Genomic DNA, 19,078 nt, shown 5'->3' on the forward strand with positions numbered 1-19,078 from the left:
GAATTCTGAGAAGAAAGGCAGAGACCTTTTCCTTGGGAAGAAAGACCCATGTGCAACCTGTGTCAAAATCCATGTCAAGGAATACTAGGTGTTGGGCCGGGATTAATGACGACTTCTATCTGTTGATGATCTAGCCGAAACAGGACAATGTGTTGAGAATAAAGTGAAGACTCTCGTAACAGTATTGGTAAGACGGTGCCTTGATATGAATGTTATCCAGATAAGTAATGGATATAATCCAACTGGTGTGGAGTATAGCCATGTTTGCGGCCATAACCGTCGTAAAGTAAGGAGCAGTGGCTAGGCTGAAAAGAAGGGCCGTAAACTGGTAATATAAGTCCTGAACCAAAAACCAGTGGAATCTCTGGTGACGTGGAATGATAGGAATGTGAAGTTAAGCATCCTGGATGTCTACCAAGCAAAGGCGCTCCAAAGAAGTTATCACGGAGAGGAGAAATTTCATGCTGAAATGGCAGAGGCAGACACACGTGTTTTGTCATTTTAGGTCCAGAATAGGATGGATGGATCAGTCCTTCTTCAGAACTACAAATAAGTTTGACTAGAGATCTTAAAAAATTCTGTCTTGGGAATGGCGACTATGACGCCTCATTGGCGCAGGGATGGCCTTGAAAAACCCAGAATTTAGGGAGTTTTCGCTTGGTCAAGACATGAAAAAAACAGAAGGAAATGACCTCTCTGACCCAGATGTCATCGACAAAAGAAAACCAAGTGTCCAAGGAAAAGAAGGAGACGGCTGCCCACCCTGGGAGAGACCTCCGAAATAGGGAAACTAACAAAACATGGAGGATGAGTTTGTAGGTATCTGCTTCTTGGCTCTCCTCCAGCGATCTGCCAGAGGAGCCTGGGAACGCAGCCTGATAAAGAAAAAAATGTGGTCCGAAGTCTTGCGATGACAGTACCTGAAGACCTCTGTGCTGACATCTGGCATCCTAACTCCTTCAAGAGTTCATCACAGAAGTTACTGGTATAAGGTATGTCTTCCCTCCCTGCACACATCTTGTTATGGTGGGCCGAAAATACAGGTGCTTCTCACAAAATTAGAATATCATCAAAAAGTTAATTTATTTCAGTTCTTCAATACAAAAAGTGAAACTCATATTATATGGAGTCATTACAAACAGAGTGATCTATTTCAAGTGTTTATTTCTGTTAGGGTAAGTTCACACAGGGTGTTTTTGCTGCTTTTTTTTCTGCAGCAAAACCTGATCTTTTTGGCAGGTAAGAAGCTGCCTCAAAAACGAAGGATTAGGGGCGTTTTGCATTGCGTTTTTGGTGCGTTTTTTTTTTCTCTTTGTGCATGCCAATAAAGTTGAGTGCCCCCAGAGAAAAAAAAAACTTCAAATAGATAGATAGGTAGATAGAATAGAATAGATGAATAGGATAGATAGATAGATAGATAGATAGATAGATAGATAGATAGATAGATAGATAGAATAGATGAATAGAATAGATAGATAGAATAGATAGATACAGTCATGGCCAAAAGTATTGACATCCCTGCAATTCTGTCAGATAATACTCAGTTTCTTCCTGAAAATGATTGCAAACACAAATTCTTTGTTATTATTATCTTCATTTAATTTGTCTTAAATGAAAAAAACACAAAAAGAATTGTCCTAAAGCCAAATTGGATATAATTCCACACCAAACATAAAAAAGGGGTGGACAAAAGTATTGGCACTGTTCGAAAAATCATGTGATGCTTCTCTAATTTGTGTAATTAACAGCACCTATAACTTACCTGTGGCACCTAACAGGTGTTGGCAATAACTAAATCACACTTGCAGCCAGTTGACATGGATTAAAGTTGACTCAACCTCTGTCCTGTGTCCTTGTGTGTACCACATTGAGCATGGAGAAAAGAAAGAAGACCAAAGAACTGTCTGAGGACTTCAGAAACCAAATTGTGAGGAAGCATGAGCAATCTCAAGGCTACAAGTCCATCTCCAAAGATCTGAATGTTCCTGTGTCTACCGTGCGCACTGTCATCAAGAAGTTTAAAGCCCTTGGCACTGTGGCTAACCTCCCTAGATGTGGACGGAAAAGAAAAATTGACAAGACATTTCAACGCAAGATTGTGCGGATGTTGGATAAAGAACCTCGACTAACATCCAAACAAGTTCAAGCTGCCCTGCAGTCCGAGGGTACAACAGTGTCAACCCCCTACTATCCGTCGGCGTCTGAATGAAAAGGGACTGTATGGTAGGAGACCCAGGAAGACCCCACTTCTTACCCCGAAACATTAAAAAAGCCAGGCTGGAGATTGCCAAAACTTACCTGAAAAAGCCTAAAACGTTTTGGAAGAATGTTCTCTGGTCAGATGAGACAAAAGTAGAGCTTTTTGGGCAAAGGCATCAACATAGAGTTTACAGGAGAAAAAAAGGCATTCAAAGAAAAGACCACGGTCCCTACAGTCAAACATGGCGGAGGTTCCCTGATGTTTTGGGGTTGCTTTGCTGCCTCTGGCACTGGACTGCTTGACCGTGTGCATGGCATTATGAAATCTGAAGACTACCAACAAATTTTGCAGCATAATGTAGGGCCCAGTGTGAGAAAGCTGGGTCTCCCTCAGAGGTCATGGGTCTTCCAGCAGGACAATGATCCAAACACACTTCAAAAAGCACTAGAAAATGGTTTGAGAGAAAGCACTGGAGACTTCTAAGGTGGCCAGCAATGAGTCCAGACCTGAATCCCATAGAACACCTGTGGAGAGATCTAAAAATGGCAGTTTGGAGAAGGCACTCTTCAAATATCAGGGACCTGGAGCAGTTTGCCAAAGAAGAATGGTCAAAAATTCCAGCAGAGCATTGTAAGAAACTCATTGATGGTTACCGGTAGTGGTTGGTCGCAGTTATTTTGGCTAAAGGTTGTTCAACCAAGTATTAGGCTGAGGGTGCCAATACTTTTGTCTGGCCCATTTTTGGAGTTTTGTGTGAAATGATCAATGTTTTGCTTTTTGCTTCATTCTCTTTTGTGTTTTTTCATTTAAGACAAATTAAATGAAGATAATAATACCAAAGAATTTATGATTGCAATCATTTTCAGGAAGGAACTGAGTATTATCTGACAGAATTGCAGGGGTGTCAATACTTTTGGCCATGACTGTAGAATAGATAGATTAGAATAGATAGATAGATAGAATAGATAGATAGATAGATAGATAGAATAGATAGAATAGAATAGATAGAATAGAATAGATAGAATAGAATAGATAGATAGAATAGATAGATAGATAGAATAGATAGATAGAATAGATAGATAGAATAGATAGATAGAATAGATAGATAGATAGAATAGATAGATAGATAGATAGATAGATAGATAGAATAGATAGATAGATAGATAGAATAGATAGATAGATAGATAGATAGATAGATAGATAGATAGATAGATAGATAGATAGATAGATAGATAGATAGATAGATAGATAGATAGATAGATAGATAGATAGATAGATAGATAGATAGAATAGATAGATAGAATAGATAGAATAGATAGATAGATAGATAGAATAGATAGATAGATAGATAGATAGAATAGATAGATAGAATAGATAGCTAGAATAGATAGCTAGAATAGATAGCTAGAATAGATAGATTGAATAGATAGATAGAATAGATAGATAGAATAGATAGATAGAATAGATAGATAGAATAGATAGATAGATTACCTGCGATAACCTCTTGACTGGCATTTTCCCACGGTGCAGAGGTTACCTCATGTCAGGCTGTGAGGGCGCGCAGGCTCAGTGACGTCACCGCTAGTTACTGAGCCCGTGCCAGCTGCATATCATTCATTCCCCAGTAGTTTACAGTCGGGAGCGGTCGCATTAGCAGCACTCCCGGTTGTAGATTTTATCTCCCCCAGATATGGATTACTGCTTGGGACACTCGTTATATTGGACTGCGTCAGACCAGGGAGTATTTGTGTTGGCTTATTATTTTTACTACAGGAAATCGAGAGCGTCGCATGGATTACCTGAATAATAAAATGGTAAAACTGTGTGGTGTTTTATTTAATTAAAGGACTTTATTCTTGCTGTGTCTTTATTTACATGTAACAAGTATAGGATTAGTAATGGATAGGTGTCTTATAGACGCCTCTCCATTACTAAGCCGTGGGCTTAATGTCACTGGTGACATTAACCCAACAAATTTTATTACCCCGCTTGCCACCGCTACAGGGCAAGTGGGAAGAGCCGGGCAAAGAGCCAGAATTGGCGCATACAATAGCTGTGCCTTTTCTGGGCAGCTGCGGGCTGCTATTTTTAGGCTGGGGGCCTATATCAATGGCCCTTACCAGCCTGAGAATACCAGCCTCCAGCTGTGAGCTTTAGCAAAGCTGGTTGTCAAAAATGGGGGGGACCCCACACTGTTTTTTTTAAATTATTTATTTAAATAATTTTTAAAAAAGCGTGAGGACCCCTCTATTCTTGATAACTAGCCTTGTTGAAGCTGACAGCTGGGGGTTGCAGCCCCCAGCTGTGAGTTTTGTCTGGCTGGTTATCAAAAATAGGGGAGAACCCACTCCTTTTTTTTTTTTCAATTATTATTTATTTATAGCGCAGGAGCGGCAGATGAAAGCTCCCATCCACCGCTCCTGCTGTCACTGTAATTAGCGTTAGCAGGTGTCAGATGATGAGATCAGTAGTCTCATCAGCTGACACCAGTGACCGGAGGTAAAGTTTATACCTCCGATCACAGCTGAGCTCTCCCGCTGTCTTCTAACAGCGTGGGAACCGCGGCTCTTTGACTGGCAGGGATGATTTCCCCACCGATCACAAGCAGTGTTTGCTGCGATGTCATGCATAAGACAACACTGTATTGTCGGGCTCCCCAATTCAAGTGAATGGGGTTCGGGTCCGCTCTTTTGGATGACAGGCTGTATGGACGCACCATGCAGTCTGCCATCTAGATGTAGCAGAGCGGAGTGTGAGGTCACATTCGGCTGTCCTTGATTAATCTGCAGCAAATATGCTACAAGAAAAGTCAACCTGTGTATTTGCAGCATTTTTTTCAGCATCCATTCAAGTCAATGGGTGAAAAACGCTGGAAAAACGCTGAAAGAAGTGACATGCTCTATGTCCAAAAAACGCAGCAAAGCACAAAATCCTGACGACACAAAAAACCCATGCGTGTGCAAGAGATTTCTGAAATCTCACAAGCTTTGCTGGTACTGTAAAAAGCAGATGAAAATTAGCATAAAAAACGCAGCAAAAACACCCTGTGTAAACTCACCCTTAATGTTGATGATTATGGCTTACAACCCAAAAGTTATTATCTCAGTAAATTAGTATACTTTATAACACCAGCTTGAAAAATTATTTTAAAATCTGAAATGTTGGCCTACTGAGTTAAGTTGAGTTAATACACGCAATACTTGGTTGGGGCTCCTTTTGCGTCAATTACTGCATGACATGGCTCCCCAAACTATCACTGATTGTGGAAACTTCACATTAGACCTCAAGCAGCTTGGATTGTGTGCCTATCCACACTTCCTGTAGACCTTGATTTCAAGATGAAAAACAAAATTTACTTTCATCTGAAAACAACACTTTGTACCACTAAGCAACAGTCCAATTGTTTTTCTCCTTGGCCCAGGTAAGATGCTTCTGGCATCCTAGACATGACGAATACGACACTTGTAGCCCATGACTTGGATATGTCTGTGTGTGTTGGCTCTTGAAGCAATGACTTCAGCAGCAGTCCACTCCCTGTGAATCACCTCAAAATTCTTGAATCGGCTTTTCTTAACAATCCTTTCAAGGGTGCAGTTATCCCGGTTGCTTGTGCACCTTTTTCTACCACAGTTTGCCCTCCCACTCAACTTTCCATTAATATGCTTGGCTACAGCATTATGTGAACAGCCAGCTTCTTTAGCAATGACCTTTTGTGGCTTACCCTCCTTGTGGAGCTTGTCAATGACTGCCTTCTGGACATCTGTCAAGTCAGCAGTCATCCCCATGATTGTGAAACAGATTAATGGACCTTTTTAGGAAGCCTTTGCATGTGTTTTTTGTTAATTATTCTAGTTTACTGAGATAATGACTTTTGGGTTTCCATTGGCTGTAAGCCATAATCATCAACATTAACAGAAATAAACGCTTGAAATAGATCACTCTGTTTGCAATGACTCTATATGAGTTTCACTTTTCGTACTGAATAACTGAAATAAATTTACTTTTTGATGATATTCTAATTTTGTGACAAGCACCTGTAGATGGTAAGGACCAGTTCTCCTGTCCCTCTGAGCTGATGCCTAAAACACTCTTGATGTGTTAGGGGGATGGGTCCTGCCTGGTAGACACGAAAGGCTATGATTTGGATTAGACCACACTGTTCACTTGGTCTCTAGGTAGGGTGTGAGCAATTACACCCTGTTGCCCTCAGTCACAAGCTGTATCTGTAACAAAAAAGGTAATTAATTAATAAAACACAACAAATAGGTACAGACAGGTCTGAACGCAGACTTGTGCCTGCCTCCTTTGGCGGCTAAGCAAAACTTGATTAACTTTGTTCCAGTTGGCGGGTTTAGCCTGCTGGGGAGGAATTCATTTTTTCTGCCTAGTGTCAGCCTCCTAGACGCAGCAGCATACATCCATGGTGTATTAGGTTTCCCCCAATGAAGCGATAGCGAAAGAACAATTAGCAAAATGAGAAGATATAATGTTAAAATAAAAACTCATTTGTTAGATGGCAAGTCTTCCAGCTGCTAGAACAGAGAATTTTTGTCTAAATACCTCCCATTCTCCCAACTGTAAGACTGTTGCCTGGAGTAGTTAGTAGTGCTCTGCCACTTGGTTCATTGTCTGCTCGAGGGAAAAAGATAGCCGACTGCAGTGCTAGGTTGTCTTTGCCAGTGCTATGGACATTGAAATAGGGGAAAACAGGGGACCCACACCAGTCTAACAATTATGACAGCCATATTTTTGAAGACTGGAATACCCTTTTTAAAAGAAACATATTTCTACACTCACCTGAGTAATGGAAAGCAGAAACAGGACAGCCAAAGAATATCTGTAGTACTGAGGCAAGGAGGTAGCTGAATGAGACAGGCCAAAAACTAAGGAAAAGGCAAAAAATGGAAATTAAGACCGAAAACAAGAAACAAGTAAAGAAACATAGCTTAAGACATTCCATGTTTACTACATTTGTTATTCGCCATCACTGTAAGCAAATACACAAGGATAACAATTATGTCTAATGCACATAGTTCTATTACTAAAAGAGCCAAATATTTAGGCACAGGACTGGAACCAATCCTCTGATGTCAAGACAGCCCTTCCTTGGCACCTAATCCATGGCTCCTACCCGAATCGGTCATACTATTATTCTCATGAGTCATTATTCTACTGTTAATAAGTATATATATATCGTCATCACTGGCAAGCAGCCATAGTGTGTACAGGTAAGGCTACGTTCACATTTGCGGTCAGCGCCGCAGCGTCGGGCGCCGCAGCGGCGCCGCATGCGTCATGCGCCCCTATATTTAACATGGGGGCGCATGGACATGCGTTGTGCTGCGTTTTGCGCCGCATGGCCGCAAGCGTTGGACGCAAGAAACGCTTCAAGTTGCATTTTTTTTGCGTCCAACTTTCGGCCAAAAAGGACGCATGCGGCGCAAAACGCAGCGTTTTAGCGTGCGTTTTGCCGCGTTTTTGTTTGCGTTGTGCGCTGCGGCGCCGACGCTGCGGCGCACAACGCAAATGTGAACGTAGCCTAAGGCTTGAAAATCAGTCAGCGATGCATCACATGAAGCTTACCTGCACAATCACAAGTGTGAGCTGACATTGTAAGAGGAAAAGGAAACATTTCCTAATACCATACGTTGCATTTCGAGCCTGTAATAAATACAAGGAAGAAGAATTTAGGCAAAGTGATAATTATTTTGGCTAGGTAAGAAAATAAGAACAAAATTATTAGATCGCATCATCTTTATAAAAAACTAGATGTTTCCAGCCAGCTAACGCTCGGCATGCTCATTGCTATCTAAGACCTTGCCCTGTCCTGGATTGCCTTGTCCAACCGAAAATTTAGCGTTTCCCACTCCCACACTACCTCCTCATCCCGCCCTCTCTCTGTTGGAGTCCCTCAAGGCTCTGTCCTAGGGCCCCTACTTTTTTCCATCTATACCCTTGGCCTAGGGCAACTCATAAAGTCCCATGGCTTCCAGTACCACCTGTATGTGGACGACACTCAGATCTACCTCTCTGGCTCAGATGTCGCCTCTCTTCTGTCCAGAATCCCGGAGTCTCTGTCAGCCATATCCTCCTTCACCTCTCGCTTCCTAAAACTCAATGTAGACAAAACCGAACTCATCATCTTTCCCCCATCTCACGTATCCCCCCTACCTGATCTATCTATTATGGTAAATGGCATCACGTTCTCTCCCGCACCTGAAATCCGCTGCCTCGGGGTAACTCTCGACTCTGCCTTGTCCTTCAAACCGCACGTCCAAACTCTTGCCACCTCCTGTCGCCTCAAACTCAAAAATATTGCCAGAATCGTCCCTTCCTCACCCCACAATCTTCTAAGACTCTTGTGCATGCCCTTATCATCTCCCGCCTCGACTACTGCAACACCCTCCTCTGTGGCCTCCCCGCTAACTCTCTTGCACCACTCCAGTCTGTCCTCAACTCTGCTGCCCGGCTAATCCACCTCTCTCCTCGCTACTCCCCTGCTTCTCCCCTTTGCAAATCCCTCCACTGGCTCCCAATTCCCCAACGAATCCAGTTCAAACTACTAACACTGATCTACAAAGCCATCCACAACCTGTCCCCTCCATATATCTCTGAACTAATCTCCCAATACCTTCCCTCACGTAATCTCCGATCCTCCCAAGACCTCCTACTCTCCACCACACTTATTCGGTCCTCACACACCGCCTCCAAGATTTCTCCCGAATATCCCCCATCCTCTGGAATTCCATGCCTCAACACGTCCGACTATCCACCACCCTCGGATCCTTCAGACGGAACCTGAAAACCCATCTCTTCAAGAAAGCCTACAGCCTGCAATAACCATTCTGCCGCCTCGCCATCGCCAGAGCAGCCCCCTCACAACCGCCAGAGCTGCTGCACCTCCGACCTTCTGTCTCTTCCCCACTATCCCATAGAATGTAAGTCCGCAAGGACAGGGTCGTCTCCCCACTGTACCAGTCTGTCACTGTAAACTTGATTACTGTAAACGATATTTATAACCCTGTATGTAACCCCTTTCTCATGTACAGCACCATGGAATTAATGGTGCTATATAAATAAATAATAATAATAATTAACGCTGCTGGTGATTAAACTAAAGTAAATAATGACAACATTCAATAGTGCTTACGCAGGTGGTAATTTAACTTAAAATGAAGTTAATAACAATAGTGTGGTGATGTGGTGGGGGGCGGGATTATCTGTGGTAATGTGGTGGGGGGCGGGATTATGTGTGGTGATGTGTTGGGGGCGGGATTATCTGTAGTAATGTGGTGGGGGGGCGGGATTATCTGTAGTAATGTGGTGGGGGGGCGGGATTATCTGTAGTAATGTGGTGGGGGGGCGGGATTATGTGTGGTAATGTGGTGGGGGGGCGGGATTATCTGTGGTAATGTGGTGGGGGGCGTGATTATCTGTAGTAATGTGGTGGGGGGCGGGATTGTGTGTGGTGATGTGGTGGGGGCGGGATTATGTATGGTAATGTGGTGGGTGGGCGGGATTATGTGGTAATGTGGTGGGGGGGCGGGATTATGTGTGGTGATGTGGTGGGGGGGCGGGATTGTGTGTGGTAATGTGGTGGGGGGCGGGATTATGTGTGGTAATGTGGTGGGGGGGCGGGATTATCTGTGGTAATGTGGTGGGGGGCAGGATTATCTGTAGTAATGTGGTGGGGGGCGGAATTATGTGTGGTGATGTGTTGGGGGCGGGATTGTGTGTGGTAATGTGGTGGGGGGCGGGATTATCTGTGGTAATGTGGTGGGGGGGCGGGACTGTGTGGGGTGATGTGGTGGGGGGCGGGATTATCTGTGGTAATGTGGTGGGGGGCGGGATTATCTGTGGTAATGTGGTGGAGGGGCGGGATTGTGTGTGGTAATCTGGTGGGGGGCAGTATTATGTGTGGTAATGTGGTGGGGGCGGGATTATCTGTGGTAATGTGGTGGGGGGCGGGATTATCTGTGGTAATGTGGTGGGGGGCGGGATTATGTGTAGTGATGTGTTGGGGGCGGGAGTGTGTGTGGTAATGTGGTGGGGGTGGGATTATCTGTGGTAATGTGGTGGGGGGCGGGATTATGTGTGGTGATGTGGTGGGGGGCGGGATTATGTGTGGTGATGTGTTGGGGGGGCGGGATTGTGTGTGGTAATGTGGTGGTGGGGCGGGATTATGTGTGGTAATGTGGTGGGGGCGGGATTATGTCTGGTAATGTGGTGGGGGGCGGGATTATGTGTAGTAATGTGCTGGGGTGGCGGGATTATGTGTGGTGATGTGGTAGGGGGGCGGGTTAATGTGTAGTAATGTGGTGGATGGCAGGACTGTGTGTGGTAATGTGGTGGGGGGGCGGGATTATGTGTGGTAATGTGGTGGGGGGGCGGGATTGTGTGTGGTGATGTGGTGGGGGGGAGGGATTATGTGCAATAATGTGGTGGGGGGCTGGATTATGTGTGGTGATGTGTTGGGGGTGGGATTATGTGTGGTGATGTGTTGAAGGGGAGGGACTGTGTGGTGACGTGGTGGGGGGCGGGATTGTGTGTGGTGATGTGGTGGAGGGGCGGGATTGTGTGTGGTAATGTGGTGGGGGGCGGGATTGTGTGGTAATGGGGTGGGGGTGGGATTATGTGTGGTGATGTGGTGGGGGCGGAGCTACTGTGCAAGGGGCGGGATTACCGAGTAATCACGATGCCTCATATATATAGATAAATAAATAGTGAAAAATACCTAAATATGTAGCATTCCATTCATTAAGCATTCTGCATTTTTATGCTGACCCCACATAAAATCTCTGTAAACTGCATATGAATATACAGTAAAATGTATATCTGCAAAGAAAGTATACATAAAATCCAAACTCCAAGGAGGTTTTCTTCCTCTGCAACTGATCAATTCTCAACAGTTTCCATGAGTTTTTCAATCATATTTAACCTATTTGTATATTTTTGTTTGGCACTGGTTCTCTTTGAGGAGAGGGCACAGACAATGCTTCCTGGGAAAAGGTATGCAAATAAGCTCTCCTCCAAAAGGAAGAGAACTGTCATCTATAGGTAGCTAGCTTGTAAGCAAATATCAGACACATCAATGTTACATGAGAGATGAGAGCATGAAGATGACGAGGGTTATCAGTCAAATCAGAGACACAGACTTGCAGATGGCACGATTTCCAAATTTTTTCTCCCCATCAGGAAACAGAAGGCTGGCATCTCGCCCAACCAGAACAATATGCTAGTGGCTCCAAAACTGCTTTCTGGTAGGCCCCACTGGCATTGCAAACCTCAAAGCTCTTGCCCATACTGGTGCCACCACTGACCTGTTCAATGAGGCGGATAATGCTGACACTCTCCTCCCGCTTGAAGGATAGAGAACAAGGCAGGCTGTTAAGCGCAGCAGAGAGGTGCAAAGGAGAGAACTCTTCTGATGCCCTAAGAGAGTCGCTCACATATCCAAACATTTCCCAGGAACACCGAGACGGAAACAATGGATCCAGAGAAATACTAAGAGGAAAAATAAGACAAAGATGAAAGGTCAACACAAACAGGCATAAAATAAGAATGGGCAGAGGTATGAAAGTAATAAAAAACAGTTACCGTATATACTCGAGTATAAGCCGACCTGAGTATAAGTCGACCCCCCTAATTTTGCAACAAAAAACTGGGAAAACTTATTGACTCGAGTATAAGCCTAGGGTGGAAAATGCAGCAGCTACCGGTAAATGTCAAAAATAAAAATAGATACCAATAAAAGTAAAATTAATTGAGACATTAGTAGGTTAGGTTAGTAGTAGGTAAGTGTTTTTGAATATCCATATTGAATCAGGAGCCCCATATAATGCTCCATATAGTTCATTATGGCCTCATAAGATGCTCCATATAATGCTCCATGCAGTTCATTATGGCCCCATAAGATGCCTCATATAATGCGCCATGCAGTTATGGCCCCATATAATGCTCCATGCAGTTATGGCCCCATAGATGCCCCCATAAAATGCTCCATGCAGTTATGGCCCCATATAATGCTCCACACAGTTATGGCCCCATAGATGCCCCATATAATGCTCCATGCAGTTATATCTCGTTATCTCTCTCTCTCCCCCCCCCCTCCCCCCTCCGTGCAAAGCATATGTTGTGTCAGAAACCAGACCGTAACCTATGTCATCACGCTGTCCACACTCCTTAATTGGCTGAAAAAATGGCGGGGAAGGCGTCATACAAAACGCGACTTTGGCGCCAAGATCGCCGACCACATGGCCGATCCCACGCTGGAGTCGGGTCGGGTTTCACGAAACCTGACTTTGCCAAAAGTCAGCTACTTTTGAAAATGAACGATCCGTTTCGCTCAACCCTAATACTCACCTCTCATCGCTGCCCGCTGCTCCTCAGCGTCCCGTCTCTCTGCACTGACTGTTCAGGCAGAGGGCGGCGCGCACACTAATACGTCACCGCCCCCTTTGCCTGTACAGTCACAGCAAGAGGACAGGAACACGGAGCTTCGGTGGAACGAGTGAAGGTAAATATACTCACCTACTCCCAGCGCTCCTGACGCGGTCCCTGCATGTCCCACGGTGTACGGCGCGGCAGCTTCTTCCTGTAGTGAGCGGTCACATGGTACCGCTCATTACAGTAATGAATATGCGGGCTCCACCCCTATGGGCGTGGAGTCCATATTCATAACTTTAATGAGCGGTACCACGTGACCGCTGAAGAGGGGAAGAACCTGAAGCTGCCGCGCCGAACACCGTGGGACTTGCAGGGACCGCGTCAGGAGCGCCGGGAGTAGGGGAGTATTTGACAGGTGTCGCTCACCCTCACCCGCCGACCCCCCGCCTTCCATGACTCGAGTATAAGCCGAGAGGGGCACTTTCAGCCCATTTTTTTGGGCTGAAAATCTCGGCTTATACTCGAGCATATACGGTAGTTTGAAAGTGAAAAGGTTTCAAAAGGACATAGAGGAACACAGCCATGGATTCTATGCTGGAAGAGAAGCAGCCGCATTGAAGATAAAGTAAGATATCAATCACCACTGAATTTTGAATCTATGTACTAAAAGCTTACTTAATTGGCAAATTAGTTTGATAAGCTCAGCCTATGGATGGGAGAACATCTTTTTGACTACATGTTGCAAAATTAGCATATAGAACAAGTAGTATATAGAACAAGTGATCTAACAATCGCAGATTCAAGTCCCTAAAAAAAATAAAGTTAAAAAAAAGGAAAAAAAAATATTAAAAAAGTTAAACTTAAAATCTGAATCACGTCATGTCGAAACCTGCAAGTTAATACTGTTCCGTGGCATGGTTATGGCCACCACTCACTATGTACTGATCAGTGATTTAAGCCAAGCCTCTATGTCTGAAAGCCAGAGACTTCCAGAAGGAATAATGTTAATTTCCTACCTGTAGCCAGACTGTCAGTGCAGCAGCCGCATTTCTATACAATACTATTAACGTGCAGATTAACCGAATATCTGCAGGTTAATAGCATTTTGAGACATGAAAGGTTCCCATTAAAGGAAAATATAAATTACAATAAAAAATAAACATATTTGGCATCGCCATATCTGTAGAAATCCTAATAAAATCTGAAATTAATTAACCTGTAGAGTAAAAGCAGTAAAGAAACAATAGAAACCCCAGTATTTTAGTTTTCCAGTTGCCACAAGTCCTGAAAAAAAAATGTAAACAAAATGTTGCATGTACCCCCAAAAAATATTGATAAAATGAAAAGCAAAAAGCAAGCCCACATCCTTCTTCATCCTCGGAAAAATAGAAACGTTTTTTTCTACAAATTTTCAAATTTGTTTAACAATTTTTAAATAGAAAAACAGGGATTTTTGTGTACTCACCATAAAATCGTTTTCTCCGAGCCACTCATTGGGGGACACAGGACCTTGGGTGTTATGCCGCTGCCACTAGGAGGCTGACACTAAGTAAACACAAAAAGATTAGCTCCTCTTCTGCAGTATACACCCACACTCTGGCTCCAGCTGAACCAGTTCAGTGACAAAGCAGTAGGAGAACGTGAACAACATACGAAGGTACAAAACGTCAAACCAAAGAAAATACTCAAACCTTCAGGCTAACAGGGTGGGTGCTGTGTCCCCCAATGAGTGGCTCGGAGAAAAGAATTTTACAGAGAGTACACAAAAATCCCTGTTTCGCCTTTGCCTCATTGGGGGACACAGGGCCATGGGACGTCCTAAAGCAGTCCCTGGGTGGGGAACTGACAGAACAAATCAAACCCCCCCCCCCCCCCGCAAGATTCGTATGCCCAGGCCCACATCCACGGAAGCCTGAGTGTGAATGTTGCAATGCTTCGAGAATATATGCAGACTGGACCAAGCCGCAGCCTTGCAAACTTGTTCCGCCGACGCCTGGTGCCGAATGGCCCAAGAAGCCTCCCAAAAGCAAGTGGAGTGTGCATTAATCCCCGCTGGGATAGGCTGGCCCCTGAGGCGGTAAGACTCTTGAATAGCCGAGCATATCCACCTGGCTATTGTGGACTTTGAAGCGGTGAGTCCCTTCCTGTGACCCTCAGGAAGAACGATCACGGCATCCGTCTTACGGAAGGACGCTGTCCGTGAGACGTACTGTCTGAAAGCTCTCACCAGATCCAGAGTTTGAAGAGCCCGCTCCACACGGTGTACTGGGCAAATCGAGGGCAGGACAATGTCCTCGTTAAGGTGAAAGGAGACCACCTTGGGCAAGAACGACGGGGATGGCCAGAGAACCACCTTGTCCTGGTGGAAAACCAGGAAAGTAGCTCGATAGGACAGGTCACCACAATGAAAAAGGCCACCTTCCATAAAAGGTGGGCCAGAAAGTCGTCCTGCAGCGGCTCGAAGGGAGACTCTTGTAGAACCCCCCGGACCAAATTAAGGTCCCAGGCATCCAATGGCATTCTATATGGGGGTACCACATGGCAGACCCCCTGAATGAATGTCACCTGCAGCTTGGAAGCGATCATGCGCTGGGACAAAACAGATAAGGCAGAGATCTGGCCTTTGAGAGAGCTGAGCACCAGACCTGATTCCAAACCGGTCTGAAGGAACTCGAAGATGGTGGGAATGGAGAAGACGAGAGGAAGATGACCGCGGTCTCCGCACCATGCAAAGAAAGCTTTCCAGGTGGGGTGATAGATGTGCACCGATACAGGGTTCCGAGTGTTATTCATGGTGGAAATCACCTCTTGGGAGAACCCAGAATGGGTTAGGACCCAGGATTCAATAGCCAGGCCGTTAAACACAGGGCCCCTGAGTTCTGGTGGCAATTCGGGCCCTGGGAGCGTAGGTCTGGTCGATCTGGTAGTCGCCAGGGAAATTCGACGAGCTGCACCAGCTCCGTGTACCACGTCTGGCATGGCCAGTCCGGAGCAACTAGGATCACTGGAACGCCTTCTGCCTTGATCTTTCTGATGACCCCTGGAAGTAACGGAAGTGGGGGCAACATGTACGGAAGCCGAAACTGTTGCCACGGAAGGACCAGTGCATCTGCCCCAATGCCCTCTGGGTCCCGGGACCGAGCCATGAACACGGGCACTTTGGCGTTTTGTCTTGATGCCATCAGATCGACGCCCGGGGTCCCCCAGCGGGAACAAATCTGTTGGAAGACCTCCAGATGGAGTGACCACTCTCCCGAGGTATAACCCTGATGGCTGAGGAAGTCTGCCACCCAGTTTTCCACACCCAGAATGTGCACTGCTGAGATGACTGAGTGGTTCCCCTCTGGCCAGCGGAGAATGTGTTCCACCTCGCGTATTGCCGTCCTGCTGTCACCTTGATGGTTGATATATGCCACAGCTGTGGAGTTGTCCGACTGTATTCGGATGGGGCGACCCGCCAGGAGGTGATGGAATTGCCACAGGTTCAACCGAATCACCAGGGGGTTGATTGGAAGACGCGAATCCCGAAGTGACCAGCACCCATGGGCAGTGTGATGACGAAAAACAGCTCCCCAGCCGAGAAGGCTAGCCCCAGCCGAGAAGGCTAGCGTCGGTGCCATTTAACCGGGAGAAAGGATTTCCCCTTTGTGAGAGAAGACCGTAAAGTCCACCAACTGAACGTCTGCGTGACTTGCGGAGATAAGCGGCACCGCCAGGTGACGGAGAAAGGGTTCCTGTCCCAGGTTGCCAGAAGCACATGCTGCAGAGGGCAGAGGTGTAGCTGGGCGAGGGGAACAGCTTCCATCACTGCCACCATCTAACCCAAGGCACCCATGCCGAATCGAAAGGAATGAGGAAATGGGCTCCCTGCTGAAAGGGAATCTGTCACCCAAAAAATCGAATATGAGCTAAGGCCACCGGCATCAGGGGCTTATCTACAGCATTCTGTAATGCTGTAGATAAGCCCCCGATGTAACCTGAAAGGTAAGAACAACAGGTTATATTCTACTAACCCAGGGGCGGTCCCGCTGCGGTCCGGCGCCTCCTATCTTCATACAATGATGTCCTTTTCTTGTCTTTCTGCCGCGGCTCCGGCGCAGGCGTATTTTGTCTGCCCTGTTGAGGCTGAGAAAGGTCAGAGAGGCCCGGCGCCTGCGCACTGCAGTAGTTTGCTCTGCCCTCAACAGGGCAGACAAAGTACGCCTGCGCCAGAGCCGCGGCAGGAAGACAAGAAGAGGAGGTCATCGTATGAATATAGGAGGTGCCGGACCCGGACAGCGATGCCCATCGGACCCGAAATGAACCGGGGTGACAGATTCCCTTGAAAGGCTAAGACCTTGTCTCGAGGGAGAATCACCAACCCTCTGGAGGTGTCCAGGGTCATTCCCAAAAATGATATCTGCTGAGCTGGGGCCGTAGAATATTTGTTTAAGCTTATCAGCCAGTCCAGGCGAGAAAGTGTATCCAAGGTGAAACAGACGCACTCCAAGCAGGCTTGGAAAGACGGCCCCTTGATCAGGAGGTCATCTAGGTATGGCAGAAAGACCATTCCCCGAGAGTGCAACGGACATGACAGCCATCATGACCTTTGTGAACACTCTGAGGGCGGTGGCGAGCCCGAAGGGTAAGGCTGTGAACTGGAAATGTTTCTCGCGGACAGCAAAGCACAGGAACTTCTGGTGAGGGGGAAAAAAATTGGGATATGAAGGTAAGCATCCCTGATGTCGATGGATGTTAGGAACTCCCCCTTTTCCATTGAGGTGATGACGGAGCGGTGGGACTCCTGAAGTGCCGGACCCTGACAAACTGGTTTAGGAGTTTGAGGTGCAGAATGGGCAGCACAATTCCGTCCTTCTTCGGAACCATGAATAAGTTTGAGTAGAACCTCTCGAACCTCTTGTTTTCTGGGACCGGAATAATGACTCCGCTTTGGCGTAGAGAATCGATAGCTCGAAAAAAAGATCGGGCCTGCGCCTCTATCTTGGGGGGATGAGAGGGGAAGAATCGTAGCAAAGGGCGGAAAGAAAATTATATTTTTTTATCCGGAAGACACCAGGTCCCTGACCCATTCGTCGTTAACGACGGAGAGCCAGACGCGACAAAATAGAAGTAGATAACCACCTACTCTGCTAGTGTCTACCGGATAATGCCATGAGTCATTTCGCTGAGAATCTATGGGACCGGGAACCCTTAGATCTAGATTGTTTCCAGGACTGGTTGGTTTTGTACGAGACCTGGGGACCTTTGTTCCCATGGGATAAGCGCCCCGATCCGGAAGAGGTGGTTGTAGTGGACCAACTGGGATTGCCGCGAAAGGACTGGAAACACGTCTGTTGCTGACGGCAGAAGGGTCGCCTAGTTTTCTGCTGGGGAGGAATTTACTCTTTCCTCCTGCAGCGTCAGAGACAAAGCTGATCCAGCTTCTCTACAAATAGACGCCCGCTCTGGTAAGGCAGAGGCATTAAGGACTTTTTTGATGCAGAGCCCGCTTTACATTCCCTGAGCCACAGTGCCCATCTGATGGTGATGGCGTTGGAGCCTGCAAGTACAGCACAGTTAGCCGCGTCCAGAGAAAAATGTACTAGATAGTTCCTGGCCAGAGAAATCTGATTGGCCAGATCTGCTGCCTCCTGGGGAAGGTTACTACCTTGAATGGTTCTGGTCAGGGTATCTGCCCAAGAGACCATAGATTTAGCTATCCATGTCGCGGCAAACGAAGGAGAGAGTGTCGAGCCTGAGGCTTCAAAAACTGAATGGGCAAGGTTCTCTATCTGACGGTCTATGAGGTCTTTAATGGAGGAACCATCTGTTAAGTACATGAGGGTTTTGGTGGCCAGGCGGGATACAGGTGGTCCAACTGGAGGGGACTGAACCCATTCCTTCCACAGATCCGATGGAAAAGGGTATCTCACCTCCAGAGGTTTCTGACCTGTGAAGCGTTTGTCTGGACGCTCCCTATGCTGCCGAACTATGTCCTGAAACCCAGGATGGTTGGAGAAAACCCTATGAGGGCATTTCGTCCTCTTGAAGGATACCGCGTGATCCGGGGGCAGAATTAGAGTCATCATCAACCTTCAAAGTCTGGTTGACGGCTTCAATGAGACTGTCCACCATCGCCTGATAATCTGGTGAGTCTAGGTCAAGGGATACGTCAGACTCGTACTCAGAGTCCTGGTCGCTGCAGCCCCCGGGTGATGAGGAACGAGAAACGGAGCTGACGGATGCTGAGGCATGAAAGGGCCCGGGAGACGTGCTATGGGTCCGTTTTCTAGATGCCTGTGTATTTTAAGAATGAGAACGGTCCCTGCTGGCCGACGGTTCCCGTGAAGTAGAGGATCCCTCAAAACAGGCAGGCCAATGCCCCAACACTTGGAAGGATCGTGGAGGGACTCAATCGCTTTAGCTAGTGAAGCCATGGACTGCGACAGTGATGAAGCCCACTCAGGGGGACTAGGTGCACGGGGCTCGGTAGTGGTGGAGGGCTCCTGAGCG

At 46.5% G+C, this 19,078-nt stretch overlaps 1 protein-coding gene across 6 annotated transcripts in view; it reads right to left on the reverse strand.

The window, feature by feature from the left end:
* TMEM94 (transmembrane protein 94) overlaps positions 1–19,078 on the reverse strand; it is a 201,269-nt gene that overhangs the window by 34,892 nt on the left and 147,299 nt on the right. For 5 of the 6 annotated variants that reach the window (XR_013213349.1, XM_077251723.1, XM_077251725.1 and 2 more), the window contains exons 24-26: positions 11,521–11,704; positions 7,784–7,861; positions 6,998–7,083 (exon numbers count right to left, since the gene is read on the reverse strand). Coding sequence is in view for 5 of the 6 variants with exons in the window: in XM_077251723.1 (XP_077107838.1) it covers positions 6,998–7,083; positions 7,784–7,861; positions 11,521–11,704 (348 nt within the window). In the remaining variant the exon portion in view is untranslated. Of the gene's footprint in view, positions 1–6,325; positions 6,424–6,997; positions 7,084–7,783; positions 7,862–11,520; positions 11,705–19,078 lie in introns of those variants that run through there. The other variant, XM_077251728.1, reaches the window with a different exon arrangement.

The sequence above is a fragment of the Ranitomeya variabilis genome, chromosome 4 (genome assembly GCF_051348905.1).
Source record: "Ranitomeya variabilis isolate aRanVar5 chromosome 4, aRanVar5.hap1, whole genome shotgun sequence".
Taxonomy (NCBI): Eukaryota; Metazoa; Chordata; class Amphibia; order Anura; family Dendrobatidae; genus Ranitomeya; species Ranitomeya variabilis.